The sequence below is a fragment of the Bactrocera neohumeralis genome, chromosome 6 (genome assembly GCF_024586455.1).
Source record: "Bactrocera neohumeralis isolate Rockhampton chromosome 6, APGP_CSIRO_Bneo_wtdbg2-racon-allhic-juicebox.fasta_v2, whole genome shotgun sequence".
NCBI classification, from domain to species: domain Eukaryota; kingdom Metazoa; phylum Arthropoda; class Insecta; order Diptera; family Tephritidae; genus Bactrocera; species Bactrocera neohumeralis.
Window position 1 is genome coordinate 27,831,185 of NC_065923.1, and position 21,514 is coordinate 27,852,698.

At 31.0% G+C, this 21,514-nt stretch overlaps 2 protein-coding genes across 5 annotated transcripts in view; one reads left to right on the forward strand and one right to left on the reverse strand.

Annotated features, from left to right (window-relative positions):
• LOC126763383 (uncharacterized) overlaps positions 1-21,514 on the forward strand; it is a 68,236-nt gene that overhangs the window by 11,561 nt on the left and 35,161 nt on the right. Inside the window, exons 1-2 of one of the 4 annotated variants that reach the window (XM_050480843.1) lie at positions 3,392-3,534; positions 12,906-12,977. The exons of 2 other annotated variants lie outside the window; for them this stretch is intronic. In XM_050480843.1, the coding sequence (XP_050336800.1) occupies positions 3,453-3,534; positions 12,906-12,977 (154 nt within the window). In that variant the 5' untranslated portion in view covers positions 3,392-3,452. Of the gene's footprint in view, positions 1-3,391; positions 3,535-12,905; positions 12,978-21,514 lie in introns of those variants that run through there. One more of the 4 variants, XM_050480844.1, reaches the window with a different exon arrangement.
• Positions 5,905-21,514, reverse strand: part of LOC126763407 (negative elongation factor E) — a 52,667-nt gene continuing 37,057 nt past the window's right edge. Inside the window, exon 5 of the transcript XR_007667612.1 lies at positions 5,905-5,969. The gene's annotated coding sequence lies outside the window, so the exon portion shown is untranslated. The remainder of the gene's footprint in view (positions 5,970-21,514) is intronic.

Below are 21,514 nucleotides of genomic sequence, written 5' to 3' on the forward strand. Positions count from 1 at the left end.
CGCGTTTTAAAACCAAACAAAGCTCGGCGTATTTGATTTAGAGAGCAGCAAGTAGAGAGTTAAACAAGCTGTACGCCGGCACAATTCAGAGATAAAGCAAGCGACAAAGCGCAGCGGAAAACAACAATTGAGCTGATAGCGGACTAGTAAATGACAATAACAGCTGGCGTTGCGAGCGCGAGCTGTCCGGCTCCAGTTAATATGAGTGTTTGATTGAAGCTGTAGCATAGCTTTGTTTAGCTGAAAGCATCCAGCTGCCAATTAGTTGGCGTTTAGACGCCGAGTGTGAGCTAAACAAGTGTACTAAGTGCGCGTGGTGACTAAATTTTCATGGAAATATATAAATAAAAATAAAATAGTTTAATAGTATAAAAACTAAAAAATTAAATTGTTATGTGTACTACAATAAGAGAAATTAAAATAAAAATAAAATTATAAAATAAAAAAAATAAAAAATATATATATAAATATAGGTTTGGAATCGGGATATAAATATACGTATATGTAATAAATTTTCCATTAATTAAAAATAAATAACAAAAAAAAAAGTTAAAACAAATCTTAGCAAATATAAAAATTTCCAAAAGGAAAATAAATATTATTATATATACAAAACGTTTAATGAAACATGTAATATAAAAAGCTATATATACATAATTAGTTAATGAAAATTGGAAAAATACATACATATCACATAAAAATGATTACTTAAAATAGATGAAAATTTCAGAAAATAAATAATATTTATATCTACGACAGAACATATAAAAATCGTTGTTAATAAAAAAAATATTGCATACAAAATCATAAATGAAACTATAAAATTACTAACAATTTTAAAATTAAAAAAAAAACTTAGAAGTTAGAAATAGAGAAAAAAAAAGTTAAAACAAATAATTATATAAAGTACGCAAGCTTAATTATTTACATATTTAGTTAATAGTACATTTTCATTTAACTTTTTAACAATATCAATCAATTTATAATTTTTTATAAATCAAATAATAGCAACATCTAAAACATAAATATAATAATAAAAATAAAGTAATAAGTAAAACTTCCATAATTTACTAGATTTGTTTCAATAACCAATTTATATTTAATTAATTATATTTAAATCATGAATAAAATAAAAAATAGAAGTAAAATAATATAAAAACATAAATAAAATAGTGATAAAAATTAAAAAAAATAGTTAAATAAAAACTCAATATTTTATAATATATTTATTTTGTAGTTATTTACTTAATTTTAAATATTTTTTTTAGTTTTTCTTATATAAAAAATTTTGAAATAAAATACAAATATAAAAAAAATATTTTACTAAAATATTAAATAAAATATTTAAATATATTAAATAAAATATTTAAATATATTTTTTGTATGATTTAATTTTTATTTGTTATTTTGTTATTTTAGTTTTCTTTTTCTTTGTATTTGCTTTCATATTTTGTAATATATTTATTTTATAGAAATGTTTAATAATTTTTTTCTTATATAAATAATAAACCTACAAAAATATATTAAAAAAAAATTTAAAAAGATCAGTGAACAAAATATATATGTATATATCTAAATATAAAAATAATAAAAATATAAAAAAATATTATATAAAGCCTATATACTTTTATACTAAAGTATTATATAAAGCCTATATACATTTATACTAAAGTATATAGGCTTTACATAATATTTTTTCATATTTTTATATTTATATATATGCATATCTACATATATACTTTGTTCACTGATCTTTTTAATAATTTTTTTAATATATTTTCGTATTTTATATGTTTGTTTACGTATGTAACTTATTTAGAAAATAAAAATATTTAATTATTTTTAATTATATAAATATTGTGAAATAAACTAGAAACAAACAAATTTTAAAATAAAAACACTAAAATAAATGCATAAGCAAAATAAAAATAATTAATGAAATTTCGGCAATTAATAATTAATTTAATAATTTTTAATAGCAATAATTAACATAAAAAATTAACTTAACTTGTTTTCATTATTTAAATTATTGAGAAATAAACTATACAAATTTAATAATATTTAATAAATAAATTATAAGAACATACATATATATAAAACATAATATTAAAAATTAAATAAAATTAAAAATTTTAATTTTAATTCAAAAATTAATAATAATAAATTAAAATAATAATAAAAAATTGTAACTGAACTTGTTTTCACTATTTAAATTATTATAAATTAAACTACAAAAATAAAAATAAATTATAAAACAAAAATTATAAAAAAAATTACAAAATATAACACTCAAAGTTTAATAAAATTAAAATTTTTAAATTATAATACTAATACATACTTTAACTTAACTTATTTTCACTATTCGCATAAACTACAAAAAAAAATAAATTATAAAACAAAAATTATATAAAAACTAATACTCAAAATTAAATACACAAAAAATAAATATTTTATAAAGTTTTGACTTTCGCTAAAATTTTATTATTTATATGGTTATAACATAATATAATAACAATATTTTTTATAAAAAAATAGTTCAATTTATTTAATATTTGTTAAATTTTTCTACAGTTTTTCTGTGTTCAATGCAAGCATTAGCAAATATATTAGCAATAACAACAACAAGCAACTAAAGCCCAGTGCCAAATGAGAAACCAACGAAATGATTATTTAAATCATCGCATTAAAAATAACTTGTGAAAAAATAAATGGAAATAAAAAAATAATATTGTGCTCAAATGAAATTAAAAATTCGAAAAAGTAGCAACAACAAGAAATTTCAAAAGTAAAAATACTGTGCTAGAAAGTGTGTGAACGACAAAGTCTATATACCTGCATATATACATGAGTACGAGTACATATAAACATACTTGAAATTTGACAAAAATAACGCGATTTTGTGGTGGTGCCGGCTAAAGCAGCACGAAAGGCGCAACGAAAAAAGCCAACAAAAAGCTGCCCAGTGGAGAACTGCAAATGAGCGCGCATTTCGCGAACATAGTGTATGGAAAATCAGAATTAACCGTAAAATTCACACACATATATGAGTGTGTGTGTGTGTGAGTGTAAAAATAAATTTATTCGCAATTCAAAAAGCAACGAACGACGCGCTTGCATAAATACATAATCAACACACACATACATGCAAACGTATGTAAAAATATATATCTTTGAACAAATATATATATAAACATATACGTGTATATATGTATAAAATTGCAGTGCAACACACCTTGCAGAATTTACAAGTGCACACCACGTGTAAATAAATTTTATAAAATTATCGAATGACATAAAAGTACGGTAAACTCAAACTTTTTTGTTGTCTTGTGTATGCGTGCGTGTGTGTGTGTGAAAACGGGTATCCACATAGCGCGCGGGTGTACGTATGCCGCATTTCATCAAAGTGAACCAAACGTGACGTCAAATAATTTATCGCAAGCAATCGCATAATGGAGGAGAAAAAGGAGGAGAAGAAGCACAGAAAACGCAATGGCAAGCCTCGCCGCGTTAGACACCATCCCTGGGACGAAGGTATGCATGACCACTGCGCGTCGGCGTATACTTAACGCCGAAAACACATTTGATTACGCATACGCAAAGGTGTACATAGTACACAGAGTTGCAATGAGAGTATTAAAAGTGATAAATTAATATTATTTTTATTATTTTAATTAAATATTTTTTATATTTGAATATGGAATATATTTTTTTAACTATTCTACAAAAAGCTTTAAGAATAGCATAACTTTTGCTATAGAAGGCAAAAGACAGTGTTATAATTTTATAATTACATAACGTAGAATGAAGTATCACGTATAATTCTAACAATGCAGCGACTTTAAGCAAAAATTTAAAAGGTTTTGACAACTCTTCCGTGAAATGCTTTGCATTTGCTCAAGAATACGTTTCCAAGACACGTCGAACTGTAGCTTTTTTACTTTAGAAGTATGCACAAGGGAAGTCAAAGGAAATCTCGTTTGTTTGGTAAATCAATTTAGGATTAATAAATATTTTGTTATAGTCTGAGAAAAACGTTAATTTGGAAGGGTTACAAATGTTACTATATGTGAAAGAAGCTGTTTGAAGTATTGTATTGAAGTAGGAAGGCCAGGTCGCGCTCCTAAACTTATTTACTAATCAATTCTTGTAATAAGTTATACATTTCTGCATGTTGATATTGGGTCGTGTAGAAATCGTAAACAAACTTTATAGAGATTAAGAGGTTTATTCACTTATGAATATAAAAAAATCGATATTCATTCTATCGAATGTACATACATTTGAAAATATTCTCCGAAAATTTTCAGTTGGTCAGATAAATAGTTTCAGAGATGTGAGCGTATTTGTTAGAGAAATCTTTGAAAATAATTTCGATTTATTGAGCAGCTCTAAGCCGGAATCTATTGCTCGAAGCTGGATCTCAAGGTACTGGATTCCAAGTCACAAAAGAATTCCTGAAAAAGAAAATATTGAAGAGATTTGTCAAAAGTGCCATTCGTTTGACTACTGAATCAGTGCAGATAATACGGAAGTCACTCAAATGATATGCAATGAAATTTCCGAAGGGGCTTACAGACAGTTCAGGGCGAGATGGAATGCTTCATTGTAGGATTCCCAAGTTCATGTGCAAGAACCCTAAAGAAAAACTCGCATACTTTTTACGGCCGGCCGGTCGTTAAATACGCCGCAGACGAAGGAGCTGCAAACTTGTCAGAAAACTGCACTCCTCTTGACGTCTCCCCTAGTGAGGCCCGTTTGTTACCAGTTAAGTTTCTGCTTGGGTGCTTTCGCAGAAATCATTCCCCAACTACGTCGATGACATAAAACAATATGCCGACCAGACTTCGGACGCAACTATTTTCCAAAAAGCACTGACCGACATTCACAGCGGATCCATTCCCTCCCTCTCAGTGAATGGCGTACTTGAAGTCAAATCACCACCCATTGCAGACGAAGAGCTCGAGTTGCCGCGAGAAACGAGAGTGACCCTTGCGCAACTTCGTTCTGGATACTATAGCAGTTTAAACTCCTACTTATCCTGAATAGACCCTGACATATCAAATATGTATATGTCCAGCGTGCAATGAGTTCCCGCATGACACTGGCCACCTCTTTGCATATCCTACTAACTCTATTTATCTGACACTCTTCTGCCTTTGATCAGACTCCGTCGAAACAGCACGTTTCCTGGGCCTAACGTTGGACTAACAATTTATCTAATCCTTACCATCCTAACGGAATTAGGTACCCGTAACAACAACAACAGCCAGATGGGTATAAGTAACATCGATCCATGCAGACATGCAAAGAAGTAGGCATGAGTGAGATGCTGAAATACCTTCTATAACTCTGTCAAGCATCAACTAGAATTCATATTAAATTCGCAGTTCGAGAGACTAGATGAAGTATCACAGTTAGATATCAAGTCGCTCTTAAAGTTCCCAAAAAGTGTTGACGTGTTGTATGACGAATACTTCAGCTCAAATAACACTTAAACCCAATCAGGCATTGCTAAGGATCTTTACGTCTATATATGGCGTGACCGGCCGGAATCATCGAACCTAACCTAAGCCACTCTAAAGTGTAAATTTTTTTGACAACACATGACTTTTCTTTTGGGCAACCGCCTTTTTGTCAAAACATCAAAACTTTGATTAGCCCTTCGATCACTACTTGATTCAAATAGTAAGAATATTTTTTTTGGTATTTGCAAAATTTTAAGCAGAAAATCTACTTCACACTACGCTCATTTTTCTGTTGTCCTCTTGGAGATTATTTACGGGATCAAGAGAATCCAAATATTTCCAAAACGAATCACCGGTCATTACAGTACTTTAAATTATGTTGCACATTATTTGTAATTTTATATAAAATGAATTCAAAAAAGTCGTTTATTCTCACTTACCTTAAAGCTATTGTCAAGATTACCATTTTAATCACATTTGAGACATAGAAAATTGGAAGGTCTGTCGAATACAAAAGAGAGTATTTTTTTATAAGTATTTAAGGAATAAAATAGATTCTAAATAAAACTGAATATTACACAAAAAAGAAATATTTGAAGTGTTTAACGACATCAGGCACAATAACTTTTGTGTAACATAATTTATTGGGTAGTTTAGGTTAGCATGTCCAAAGAGTTTAGGTTAGTGCAAATTTTTTTAGTATTGAAAAATTATTTGTGCATATAATGTTATTAATTATAAATTTTATTTTAAATTCAATATCTAGTATAAGAATGAACCAACATAAATCATACTCTTAAGCACCAAAGCGTCTCTTACTCATGTCATTACTTGCTGCACTTGCTGATAAAGCCAGACAAATTGAGGTTATGCATATTTAATACTACACTTTTTTCACATTTAAAAACTCGACTAAAGATTTCAAATATATTTGACCAAAAATATAAAGGCCAGCAAGATAATTTAGCTAAACAAAGTTCAAAACAACTTAGTTTCTCAGAATTTGATTCGGATATACCATAGATGTGGATTACGTTTAGTTGTAATTACAAATGATTAAATACATAATATCAATTCTGTACGCTGCAGTTAAAGTCTTAAATAATTATGTACATATACATATATAGATGAATGTATCCCGTATGTAAATAGCTTTGTAATAAGTAACTTATACAAAAGCTCGTAGATAATGACAGCCAGTTTAAGATGCCAGACTTGTAAAAAAAATTTATCATTTCATTTATTCATTTAACGGCATTAAATATATGTATGCAAGTGTACATACATATGTATGTAATCGCTTGTGACCGGCAGTGACACCAAGAAGACAAACTTGAAGTGCTAAGAATGCATTTACTACGAGCAGATAAATATAGGTGCTTGTATGTGTGTATATATTTTTAGCAAATTGATTGTTTTGCTTTTTATCTTCTTGTTTAATTAAAAATCAAGCAAAAAGTTGAATGTTTGCTTTTTTATGCACACAGACTGTGAGCAGAGACACAAATCTATAAATATACAAATGTGCATATATTCAACTTATTTATAATTGCTTCTATAGACATTAGGGTGGATCCAAATAGTATGAGAAAACAAATGAATACAAACAAATAAATATATATATATTTTATATTTAAATAAAGTGCGACAAACTGACCAATTGATAATCAAAAATCAAAATAGAATTAAAAATTTATGATGGAAATATGATTACATATTTATGTATATAACATCTGATCAAATTCGACCCGGAGTAGTAAATATATTTTAATAAACCTTTTTAATATTACCTTCGATCTCTGAGCGCTTAGGCTGGGTTCAGTGCTTCCAGAAAATTTTGGTGATTTCGGTTTCAGCTCATTTTTAAAGCCACATGCGCTAAATTGTGTAACAGTCACATCCCACGTATCTTCACCAGGGTCCTCAGCCACCGCAAAACTTACAAATAGTATTTCTTATCGATAATTTGACCCTGTGGGATGAATTCATATTGAACTCTGGCGATTTCGGTTTATTTTTGAAGAGCCGTCTGGCCGATATTTTTGACAGTTTCGTCTTCATATTCAAATGTAGTGTCCTCAGCTACGTTGTCAAGTATCTTTTTTGTGACCTCTACTTGACGTAATTTTTGCAAAAGCTTCAGATCTTTTGGTACGAGTCTAGCATTGACACGCTATACCCAAAACATTAAATAAAATGTTTTGAGTAAATGCATGAGATTGAGAACCTCTGCTATCTCTACGATGCCAACACAAAAATTTTTAACCTCAATTTCTCCAACTTTTTCGATATTATCGTCATTAATAAGGTGGCTGGACGACTTGTATGAGCTAGCTTTCGTTGAGTTCACGACCTTTACTGAATGGTTTGTGCCACTCAAATACTTGTGTTCCTAATAACGTAATAAAGTAGACTCCCCAAAACACTTTTGCAAAAAATTCTCATGTTTTTCTATGGTTAAAACTATCAGACAAACTGTCAAACACATACTAATTGACATTTGGAAACCATTTGCACGAACAAAGCCAAAAACGTGTACCAATCTTGGAACATTTCTTTTGGATCAGTCCGGGTCAAATTTGAACAGATTGATATGATGTGAAAGTCAATGACAGTGAGTTTACAGTGATAAGGGCTTTCCTGGTTGAACATGTGGAGACATTTAAATTCACTAATTGTGGATTTTAAAACGGCGGGAACTTTAGCTGCAATAATGCCCGACGTCAAGCCCACTACATTTCATTTTAATATTTGATTATTGATTTTTCAGAAATTATATTATATATCTACTTTATCATATAAGAGAATTATTGAAATTTTACAGTGTACTTATATGCAAAAAGTTTGCTCATGATAATATTGTTTTCGTACTTAAACAAGCAAACCAATAATTTAAGACACACCCTAATACATAAAACGTACATGCATGTATTCATGTATCCCTGTACGTGACCGGCTTATTATCTAAAAGGTGATTATTTTTACTGTTGCATATAAGGTTTTTTTTTATTTTTGGTTTTTGTTTTGTTTTGTTTTTGTGCTCAGCAAAAGCTCACAACATAAACAATAGAACCGCTTGAACATTGTACTTAAACTACAATATGTTTACGGTGAGAAAGGCGACACAAACACTCGCAATGTGCGGCGAAGTGTCATGCACTTTGTTGCATGAGTTAATTCATCATATTTGCACTCAATAATATGAAAAACCGCATATCGTTAATAAATAGCTAACAAAAAGTGAGCCATAATATCCATATCCGCAAGTATTGTGGTAGATAAAATAAATTTGCTATTAATAAAAAGTCAAATTGAAATTTAAGTGGGCTTAACTTAGCCACAGTTTAACTTAATGTGGTGCAATTGAGTATTTAGCTAGAAATTAGCGATTTAGTTGCAAGAGATTTCTGGGTGTTAGGTAACAAGTGAATATACTAGATAGAGCTGGCGGATTTATACGCGTATGTATTTCCGATTCTCTAACCAATATTTAAGTCTTGGAAAAATATTTTTGTTTTTATATTTAAAATTCGGAAAGGTGGCAACTTCCTTCCTTGTATAAATTTTTAATAATTTTAAATAAGATTTCGTTAAATATTACTAATTTCATATGAATGCAATTTTTTATATTTTTCAACTTTCAAAAAGGTGGCAACTTCCTTGTATAAATATTTTAATGATTTTAAGTAAGATTTCGTTAAATATCACTAATTTCATATGAATACACTTTTTTATATTTTTTATTTTTCAAAAAACGAAAAGGTGGCAACTTCTTTGAATAAATTTTCAATAATTTTACATAAGATTTCGTTGACTCCTTTGAATAAATTTTTAATAGTTTTACATAAGATTTCGTTGAATATCACTAATTTCATATTAATACTTTTTTGCTTTACTATTATAATGCGAACCTATTTTAAACTTTTGAAATATGGCAACCCTGTTTCAACTTATACATAAATTCAAGCAATTATAGAAATGTTAAGTGTTATAGCCGTTTTTTATAGCAAAATATTTAAAAAAAAAAAATTTATTTTTAAAATCAGGTGGCAACTACGCTAAATAGTATTTTTTAAATATACTTTTTCTTGTACCCGTAGTATTATGAGAAACAATACTTTCAGATGTATCTAACAAAAAAAATAAAAGTTAGAATTAAATACATGTGGCAACTCCATAAATTTATTTTCGTAAAAAAATATAAAAAAAAACCACTAATATCCTAGAACAATTAAATTGCATTTTTTTTATTTTAAAAATTAATTTCATTAATTGTTGTAGCTAAATAATGCCACTATATAAACTAATATTTTTGTATTAAAATTCGGGAAAATAACTTTTCTTAAAACTTTCATATTGAATTTCTTTTTTTCTAAATTCTAATATTATTTGGAAATATATTTAATACAATACAGAATTCAATACACCTGGCAACCTTTACATCATAAATTTTCTAGTTTTTGAAATTGTGTACGGAAAACTGATAATTTTTAATTTCTAAACTAGATTGTAAATTAGATCTGCAATTTTTTAATGGTAGTTGGATTCAGCCCATACGAGTACAAGCCAAAAACCATTCCACGACCCATCAAATAACCGCAGCATCAAAAACGGTTCAACAATAAAAATTGCATTTGATCAACTTTGTGTCGATCACCATTAGTCTGTCAGATGTTAATGCAATAAAACCGTTTTATCTGTTTTAGAATTGCTTTAGTTTGATTTCTAGTTTTGTTTACTTGTCGGCAATCGAAAGTAAATTAACCAAAAGCGGAAAGAATATGGCTGTTTTCAATCAGCAGGCGTTCCAATGTTCAAACAGCGAGGAATTTCAAGTATTTTCATCATATAATTATCCTTAAATTTGCACATTCAATTAAGTTTGGGTTGAAATTTGCATTTTTAAATAAGTTTGAGTTCAAGGAAGCAATTTTGTGAAAAAACACGTACTATTAGGTTTTAGAAATTGTGGAAAAATTATTGATGAAATAAAAGGAAATATTTTACGATTTGAGAAAGCACAGAAGTACATTTAAATATGTATGCATTTATTATTTCGATAACACCGCTTAACTCCTTTTCAAATTTTGAAATTAGATCGGCGATCCCAAGTTTCGGAAGTAAAAATATTTGTTAATTTGAGAATGATCAGCATGAGGTCTACAAAAAGTCCTTTACTTTTGTATAAAATAGAAGATTCGAATTGTTGCCATTGCGTATGAAATTTTATAACGCTACTCTCATAGAAACCCTCGTCGCTATTTGCAAGAAAACTCAGAAGCTTCGCTTTAGATAAAATTTTCACCAGCAAATCATTCAACTTAGACAGTAACAGGTAGTAATCACTTGGATTCACCTAAACAAGCACATCTAAAAAAACATTACTTTATTACCAAGAACTTTTCGCTGACCTTAGACCTCCAGAAAATTGTAGGTGAAAAAAACGTGATAAGACTGAAATGGTATCCAAGCCATTTTGCCACTCTGATTAAGATAGCTGCAATACATGCTTTTTTACGCATTAAATGCCTCTTCAGGTGTCGAAAAACGTTGACTTCTTAGTTTTTTTTTACGAATGGGAATAAAAATAAGTCATTCGGTGCCAAGGCAGGACTATACGGTGGATGACTCATCAAATCGATGTTTTGAGTGCTCAAAAATGCAGTTCTTTCAGTCGATGCGTGAGAGCTCGTATTGTCGTGGCGGTTGGTTTTACTGATTTCTTGAAAGACAACCGCTAATCTGACCACGTATAGCTGTTTCAATAAAGTCAACTGCTTTTTACTTTCGTGCTCATACGCGTAAATCCATGATTCATCACCTGTCACGACGTCGTAGACGTGTTTCGAAACCCCGCTATCGTATTTTGTTAACATTTCTCTCGACCAATCGACACGAGACTTTTTTTGAGCGATTGACAAATTGTGTGGAATCCAACGTGAACAATTTTTTTTACAGTCAAATGTACATGCTATATTATAATATATGTATATAGTTGTCGGTATCTCACGATAGGCCACATGACCTGGCATTATAGCTTGCGCACATAATCAATAGTTTCCGGAATAACATATGATTTTGGACGACCTTCCCAAAATTCGTCTTGGGAGTGATCTACGACCCCGATCGAATTCACCATATCACCAATAAACACTGGTCTTTGATAGAGCTTCATCATCAAAAATTAAATTAAGTTCATCTATGCACTTTTGATGAGTTAATTCACGTTGAAAGTTGTTAAAAAATAATCGTGCGAGAGTGTGTACGATTTAATTTAATTTGTTGGTGGAGCAGAATATTTTAAGTTAGTGTAAACACCACAAATAGCGCTCATATGTCAAAATGTCCTGAATATACATACTATCAAAAATGTTAAATTTTAGTTATGAGTATCCAAATTGCAACACTAGAGTTCTCGAAATATGAAAGGCAATCTACGTATGCGTTCTTTTTAACCTCCTGTTATCCTTCTTGTCATAGTGAAAATTTTGGAACTATAGATCATAAAGTCTAATAACCGAAAATAATGTAAATTTCTGCCCCAATAGAGGCTATAACATTTTTCATGATTTCCAATATTCGACAGTGAGTTGAAACAGAACACAGACTCATAACTATATATAGAGTCGTAGGTCAGCCGAAGCAAAATCAAAAATAACAGAAGCTTTTACAAGTACTTGAGTATTACCAACCTAAAGAATTATCTCATAATTCTAACAGCAGTTTAGTTGCGGATAATAAACCTCTTAGAACCTCAATTTATCAAGTAATACTGAAAAAAACCACTTATAAATTCTGCGAAAAATACTGTAAAATTACAAATCACAATTAAACAAGTAGAAAAAAATTGTGAACATTATAATGAGTTCAAAAAAGTTCCTCAGTCATTATTTTATACTTCTAAAATCAAGCTTTTCGTGTTCCAGTCGGCACATGAATCACGTAATCGAATTAAATAGCAACAACCAACAGGGGCAATTTATTTAGCCTCAACAACAAGTGAGGCTTTTGCCGATTTGTGGTTAAAATCATGTACAATTTCTAAGCTTCTAAGCTTCCAATAACAACAAGAAAAAAAGAAAACAAATAACAGTAAATCACATGTTCAATTAGCGTCCATCAAATTGATCGATGGGCAAAGTAAATATGAGAATTAACAAAGAATTCAACTGTGCCAAGTAAGAAGATGCTACAGATAAGAAGCAAGTGTAGAAGCCAAAGAAAGCTAGGAAAATGTAAATTGCGAACAGTTTGTGCTAAAAGTGTTGCTCCATTTAAAATATAAAAAAGAAGGTTGGACTTATGATGCGCAAATTGAGGATTTATTTATTTATGCAATAAGAAAAATTAGATGCAGCGTTGTGAATATACATATATGTGTACAAATATTTGGAAGTATTTTGAAAAATATAAAATATTATTTTGAATTTGTTGCAGAGTTAAGCGACGCGAGTGGGGTGTGTGGCGCAACATTAACAAGATTTTTGGTTTGCATGGCACCAGTAATGGGTAAATTATACAGAAAAAAAACCGAGTCACATAAGTAGAAACTAAATTACTTAGTAATTTTGTAAGTTCAGTGTGTTCGTGTGCACAAATGTGGAACAAAATTCGTTTTAATGTTGTTCGAGTAAATTAAATGCTGTTGGCAACGTGTAAATACATTCATTAAAATACATTTATCGACATACATACATACATATACTCATTTGTAATTGAAAATGTTTGTATGTACACTAAGTATACTAGATATATATTTACATGGACTTATATATGTAAATTTCACATTAGGGTGGGTCAGTGGTGTACTTTATTTTCATATTTTTTCTGTTATTGGGTTGGAAATTGGAATTTATCTAAATAATACTACAATCTTATACCACACATACTCAAGAAGAAGAGGTTCTTTTCTGCCTGAACTGGATGGATTTTACCCCATTTTTAAAGATCAGTAGAAAATAATCACATTTGAAACAAAAACTATATAATATACAATTAATATGAGAGAGTGTGGACAAAAAAAAATCCGACTTTAAGCTTAACCTCCATGGGCGCTGAAAACTTTTTGAGAAATTGCAGCTAACTTCACATTATTCACAAAGCTATTTCATTCGTAACCAAATCGATTGTGTGAAAGAGTTGTGTGGCTGTTCATCATTTACTTCCATCCTGTCTGAAACTCAACTAAATTCGTTTTAACCAACTAACAGGGTTATAGACTAAATAATATTTACTAATACATTTATTAAATTATGCCATTGTGTAGTCGAAAAAGTCTTTTCGTATTTCTAATCAAACTTCAACTTATTTTTTTATATTTATACTAATAAATAAAAAAACATGTACCATTTTGGTCGACTACTTTTTGCCATCTTTCCGCTAGATACAGCATCATCTCCGAAAACTTTACACATTTCATTATTATCTTGCGTGGCATTATTCCCTTTTTTATATAAAAATTTCAAAATATAGCGAATTTGTTCATTATTTTCACTCATTTTTAAACAGCTGTAACTTTTTTTCAATTTCGCCGAATTTTTTGTTTGATTAAATGAAGCTTAAAATTTCACCCTTCCAAAACTATAGTGTACGACACAATGTGATTGGTAGCACTGGATATATACGACTGCAAAGACATCTATTGACAAAATACGAAAATACTTTTTCAATTATCAATATATTTTATAATAGTAATTGGTACAATCACCAAAGAATCTGCACAATCACACATTCTTTTTAAAAGGAATAGTACTATACATGCGACCATATAGTACTCTGTTAACAAGACTTCAAGAACTGTCAAAAATTAGTCAAAATGTACTTAATGTATGAAAGTTTGTCTGAAAGTGTTTCATGTTGTTAATGACCAAGCAGTTCAAAAAGTTTTGAAATCGAAATAAAGTAAAATTGTTAGCATTCCTGCACTTGAGAGGTTGAGGCACTTTGACGTGACCGTTTGCCTTCAAATGGCAAAGTTGTTGTGGGGCAACCGACATTGCGTTTGGGAGAAAAAGAAATTTTATATATTTACAGTATATTTTTATTTTAGTATATCTTGAATCTGGTCTTTTTGAGAAGTAGTTAAATTGTTCTTATCAGTCGTAGAGTATTTATATCTCATAATCCGTCAACGTATGCGGAGAAGAAACCAATACACTTTACAAAATTATCTATCTTAACTGATGATCAATTTTCTTAGCTGGAATTTTTATTCTCTCTCTGAGAAACTGAGTGTAATCGCCACACGTTCCTGTTACTATGAAGCAAAATACTGAGAACTTTCAAACTCCGAAGTCGATGTTAAAAAGACTAATGTAGGTTAGAGACTCGGAATATAGGGTTCAATAAAATAGTTTAAAAATGGTAATAAACTCCGAAACAGGATTTTTGAGCATTACTAGATATTTCAGGTAGAGATTACAGAGTTCTCATCTTTTTACTGCTTCAGCATATTCAAAGAGGCAGCCGACTAACTTTCTTTGGAGAATATGGTTTTTCTTAGGCAATACAGATATATAATTAAATAAATGAATTAAATTAAAATAAATTGAATAATCCGACGATTGAGATCGCATGTTATCTTTTACCGCATCGAAGCTATAAGCACAAATAAAAAAGGTTCCATGAGTTGATTTTGAGCGATCAGTTTGTATGGAAACTGTAGATTATAGTGACCCAATATCGGTGTTTCTGACAAATCAGTGCTTCTTGAGTAGAAAAGGTTAAAGTCAAAATTTTAGATCGATATCTGCAAAACTGAGGGAATTAGTCTGCGTATATACAGGCAGGTGGAATCAGCATTAACACCAAAAACAAAGTCAGCCTGGAAATCCAACGCAAAATAAATCTTGCCAAGATGATGTGCTACTTCGGACTGAGTAGGCAATTGAGAAATAAAGTTCTCTTTCGTCCAATAAAGACCAAACTCTACAAGTCACTCATTATCACCGTGCTGCTATATGGTGCAGGGGCTTGGTCAATGACATCATCTGATGAGTCAAAGTTACTAGTTTTCGAGAGAAAGGTTCTGCGTAAGATTAATGGTCCTTTGTGCGTTGGCAAAGAGATATATGACGACATTGACATAGTTCAGCGAATTCAGAGACAGCGGCTACGCTGGCTAGGTCATGCTGTCCGAATGGACGAAAACACTCCAGCTCTGCCAGTATTCGACGCAGTACCCACCAGGGGAAGCAAAGGAAGAGGAAAAAAACCCGTTGGAAAGACCAGGTGGAGAAGGATCTGGCTTCGCTTGAAGTCTTCAATTGGCGCCACGTTGCGAAAAGAAGAAACGACTGGTGCGCTGTTATTAACTCGACTGTAATCGCGTAAGCGGTGTCTACGCCAGTAAAGAAGAAGAAGATATGCTTAGAGCATCCACTGAAACCTCCTACAGTTTTCGAGCTCGCACACTCCTAATAAATATTTCACTACGCTAATCATTACTACTTTCTTTGCTCTGCATTTTCACTTAAAAATGTTGCTCCATTACAACTTTTATCTTAAGATTTTCATATACCCTTATATACATACTATACATGTATATATGTATGTAGTGGGAGTCATTGAATTATGAGTTCAACGTGTGCCAAGTAAATGCGCTAACACACAATTTCAAATTCATCATCAAAGCACATTTCAAACACATTTACGCCAAAACATATACACATACAAACATAACATAGACCTATAAGCTATCTTAAATAGATGGTCATTACACATATGCAAACAGCCGAAATGTGGTGAGCGATGAAAATTCGTCTGGCTCGTGTCCGCATTTATGAAAATGTGTCATCGAATATCACTCTCAGCGAAGACACGCACACAAATCTAACTTGTAGATTTATCAACATATAGTATAGCACCAAGATCATGTTGACGATGTTCATGTACATATGTATCACATACATTTATGTATTTAGCCATACATTTTCGTCTTCGTTGGTCACTACATTGTGGGTGGGTGGATGCTTGGGCGATGATGTCGCTTGCTATCGGTGCTTATGTGGTATATAAGTATGTAAATTAGTGAGCAGTGTGAAGACTGATTGAAACGCAACCTTCTTAACGCCGGAAAGAGAATTTATTTTTGTCGCAATTTCACGCTGATGTGTCTTTATATTCAAACATATAGATTAATGTGTGTCATATGCTATATGCATATATGTATTTTATGTGTTACTAAATGATTTAAAGGAGATTTTTCAAAATTTGGTTACTGATTAAATGTGTTTTAAAACAAATACCTCTTTCTTACAAAAGCTTTCTATTAAAAAAAATAAATTAGTTCTTGTAATTTAATCGCTTAAAAATTTTTAAGGCGAAAATTACTATTTGAGGCTAAAGAAAGGGCTGGATCGATTTCATGTAATATGGCATTAAATTAGAGTATGCCAGAATCACTATTTTATGAAAATTGATAATCATATTGAATTTCATAGTCGACATCAAAGAGATTAACTGAACCGATTTTAGTTATAGTTCGTACCAGACCATATTGTAGTCATAAAAATATAAGTATAATAACTTAATTCCTTTAAGCTACTTTGAAACTTGTCTGATATTTTAGATATAGTCAGTCGTAGACACAGGAGTACTCATATTCGGTACTGGGAACTTAAAAAAATTTAGATTTTTAAATAAGAATATCCATGCAATTAGAGCCCTATTTTTATTGGTTTTCACATTATGACAAAAAAGCACACGGAAATTGTAATTAAATTACCCGGATAAATGATATTTCAAAACAATGTATGGTTCTTAATTACTATGCAAAATATGAGCGTGATCTGTCAACTAGTTTGCTTACAGCAGTTGCTAAGTCGGTACACCTCAGTAAAGCGTTGCAATTTTTACAAAGGATAAAAATATCGAACAAAGATTTTGTCTCAAATATTGTATTTCTAACCAAGTTTCATGTGCGGAGCCGTTGGGAAAGCCTTGCGGTGATTCAATTTGATCAAAAACACAAGCCTACGGTGGTACAAAGCCTTTAAAGACGGTCGAGAGATTGATCTTGATCGTGCTTCTGATCCCACATTCATCGAGACCATTATCCTGCCGATGAGACAGGGGTGTATGAGTTTGACAAATCAACAATCCTGGGAATGGAGGAAAAAAAACCGAGATGAAACCAAAAAACCACCCTAAAGCCGCTCAAAAATCATTGTGATCCGTGTGATTTTTTCTTGTTCCTCAAACTGAAATTGCCGCTCCGTGGAACCCGTTTTCTGTCGATAGAAGAGACAAAACTAAATTCGCTGAAGGAGCTGAAGGCCACCCCAAAGTGTTATGAAAAGTGTTTCGAGGACTGGAAAATTCGTTGGCAAAAGTACCTACATATATTACATCTTTTAATTACTTTGAAGGCGACAAAACAAATATTGATGAATAATTAAATATTTTGCGTTTTCTTTGTAAAATGAAAGAATGAGATGGAAGTTATAATGGCATCACATTATGTAAAATGTGGATCAAATTAGCCGAGTAGTGGTTTTGGTATGAGACATCACGACAGTAGCTGATGACAAACAAATATCGCTTTTATTATCGATTAAGAAGAAAAAAGTATATCATAAATGGATAAACTTCAGTTAGAATTAGGATAAAAATATGGACATATGTACATATATCCGAATTTTGATAACGGAATAAAAAATATTATCTTCGGCTCTTTTTTAAATATTAAAAAACAATAACACAATAACAATAACAATAAATAGACACAGTTTTGGGGTTATTTTGGCATCAACTATAAGAGTTGTTGAAATCCTCTTTTATCGCTCTGATACTAACAAGATAATTTCCAAGAACTGTTTTTTAATTTTTTCGATATCGTCGTTAATATAATGGGATGGGCAACGCGTATGAGGCAAGTTTTCTATGACTTCACGGCCTTCAATGAAAGCTTTGTGCCACTCAAGTACTTGTTTCGTTATAAAGTCGATTCCCCAAAACACTTCTGCAACATTTTTATCGATTCCCTAATCGCAATTCCATTGAAAACACAAAATTTCAAGAAAATTCATTGCTCATTATTTTCCATGGTAATATCAAACCTCACAAAAATACCAATCTACGAAAAAACTCGAATCGATTCGAGTTGTGCTCGCAGTTTATATGGCCTAGTCCGGGTCAAATTTGATCAGCTGTCTACCAGATTAAAAATTAATTTTCGTAATTATTATTGCAAATATTTATAATTTTTGGTGGCACACGTTTTCAGTTATGCCTTACTTCTATATTTCTCTTTAATTTTATTATAAAACTAACTCACAAGTATTACCAGTTCTAGTATGACTATGCAGATTAGGGCAAGCATTGCGAATATTTAATGCGATTTATTATTGTTTTTGTTTTTAGAACGCTACAGCAACTAAAATAGTTGGCGGTGTTACTGTTAGTTAGTTATTGACAACGAATTTGCAAGAATGCGCAATACTTAGTGGCAAAGTGATTTACATTCAGAGATCAAAAGTGCATTTTAATAGACCATTATTTATAATGGATAATTGTTTTCGAATACAACAACAAATATGAAGAAAAAGAGATCAACCGGACTGTAATTTAAGTGATGTTGGTCAAGGCGAGTGATTGGAATAAGTTCTCAAATTGCAGCAATAAATGTTTTTCAATTGCAAGTGGAGAAAAGAAGTGTGGTTTTTTGAAAAAAAAATTAACTGAAATATATCAATATTAAAGTGTTAAAAAAAAACAAGAAAGAATTTTAACCACGTTTGCATCGAAACTATAATACCATGCACGTATAATACGGTTTTCATACAAGAACTTGATTTTGAGCAATATTTTTTTATTGCAGCCATAACATATGCTATAGTGGTCCGATCTTAACAATTTTTTCCGAGATTATAGCGCTGCTCTGGATAATAATCCATGCTAAATTTGTGGGATTTTTCTTTAAAATAAAAAAATTTTCTAGTCAAGTATTTGTTTCGGATCGATCGGTTTGTATGGCAGCTATATGCTATAGTGGTTCGATTTGAACAATTTCTTCAGAAATGACGCCCCTACCTCTGAAAATTATCCATTATAAATTTCGTGAAGCTATCTTGTAAAATAAAAAAGTTTCTTATATAAAGAATCGATTTTGTCGAACAGTTTGTATGACAGCTATATGTTACACTGCTCTGATATCGGCGGTTTCGACAAATGAGAAGCTTTTTCGGAAGAAAATAGAGTTTGCCAAATTTCAGAACGATATATCAAAAAATAAGGGCTTAGTTCACGTATATCTGACTGAATCGACTCAACTCGTCTCGTTGATCATTTCCGTATATATAGGGTTTCCGACGTTCCGAATTATCGGACCCCTACAGAAAAATAATTGGTAAATATTGTTTTTTGTTTTAAAGCATATTTGTCTATTAATATCAATACGTACATATGTACATATATACTTTTATAGCACCTATTGGCTCATGCTTCGAAGTCACACATTTCATTGATTAGTAATTCTTAGCTAAAAGCTCGCTTTAAACATTATTTCCCTCATCACACACTTAGCACAATTGTTGCTTATGTCCGATCTATGGCATGTTGTTGTTATTGTACACCATTTATATTTAGTAAACTGCGTTGACGTTGTTGGCACAACAATTTAGTTTATTCATGTCATCGGCCAAAGATGAAATGAAACGAGTCTAGATGTGGGAGCAATACAAAACTAAAAGCAACAACAAAACAAACAAAAAAGATGACACGAAAATTGGCACAGAAATGTAGAAAAAATAATCAACAAAAGAAGTGAAGAATACACTTATATTGAAGCTTACAGCCCACAATGCTGAGAGACGATACAATGAAGAGCGAACTAAATATTTGCACGCCACAAAACCTAAGCTATTCGCTCCCACAATCAAAAATAATATATATTTATTTATTTTTATTTGAAAGCTCAACTTGCGCTCATCATAACGAAGCTTTTACTGATAAGCCCACAGTTATTTCGTTGTTATTCTCTCATTAATTTGATGACCTGATCGCGGGCAACAAGTTTGCGTGCTACTCTTTATAAGTATATGTATGAAAATAGCTATGTACGTTGATAAACAACGATGAATCGTGCTTTGTAAGGGGTTGTTAGGCCCTGAGCTAAATTTTATACATACATGATGCTATCGACCTTGAAAAGCTCTTGTCAGAATTTGGAAAAACTGATGCTGATCGCGTGTACAGGAGAATACATGGGAATTAAGATTTTCGAAAATCGTGAAAATAAAAACAACAAATGTTTTTACTTTTTATTCCTAACAAAAACCACAACTTCTAATAAGGTAGCTTCGACTAAAGACTAAGGTCGGGTAATCATAAAGAAGCAAACAGTGTTATGTCATCGGAAAGTTTCTTATCAGATGATCAGTCATGATCATGTTAGATCAGATGTCATGTTATTTATAGTATACATAAGTAAGTGATACTATACAATTCATAGCACATTTATTTACCCTGGAGAGGGTATTTCGCGACCAGCTCGTAGTCAGTTCTAAAAATAAGATTAAACAAATCTTTTTTCGAATAAAATATTTGTGTGTCAGTGCATAAATTTACAATAATCTTCGAAGCTTAAAGTTTTTATGAAAGAAACAATTTGATTACGTGAACAGATCAACACATATTTTTTATTTTTATTCCTTTTCTTCTCCCATGAGAAATATTATTTTCGGGTCTTTTTTTATACATATGTACGTCAATATACTACTATGAGCAAAAAACAGTAAGACTTTATTTATAATCTTAAAATTCATAATTTACTCTTCAAAATCTATGTCGTCCTCCGCTTGGCCTTAATATAAGTACTTGTGCCAATGTTTTTTCCAATCCTCGAAACAGTTGTTAACAGTCAATTTCCGGAATAGCCTTCAATGCGCGTAGCGATTCTCGTTTAATGTCTTCAATTGACTCAAAACGGTTTCCTCGGAGCGGTCATTTGAGTTTGCTGAATAGCGAGGAGTCACACGTAGCTAAATCAAGCGAATATGGTGGTTGCGGTCCAATATTGGTCCAATTTTGGCGAAAAACTCATGAAA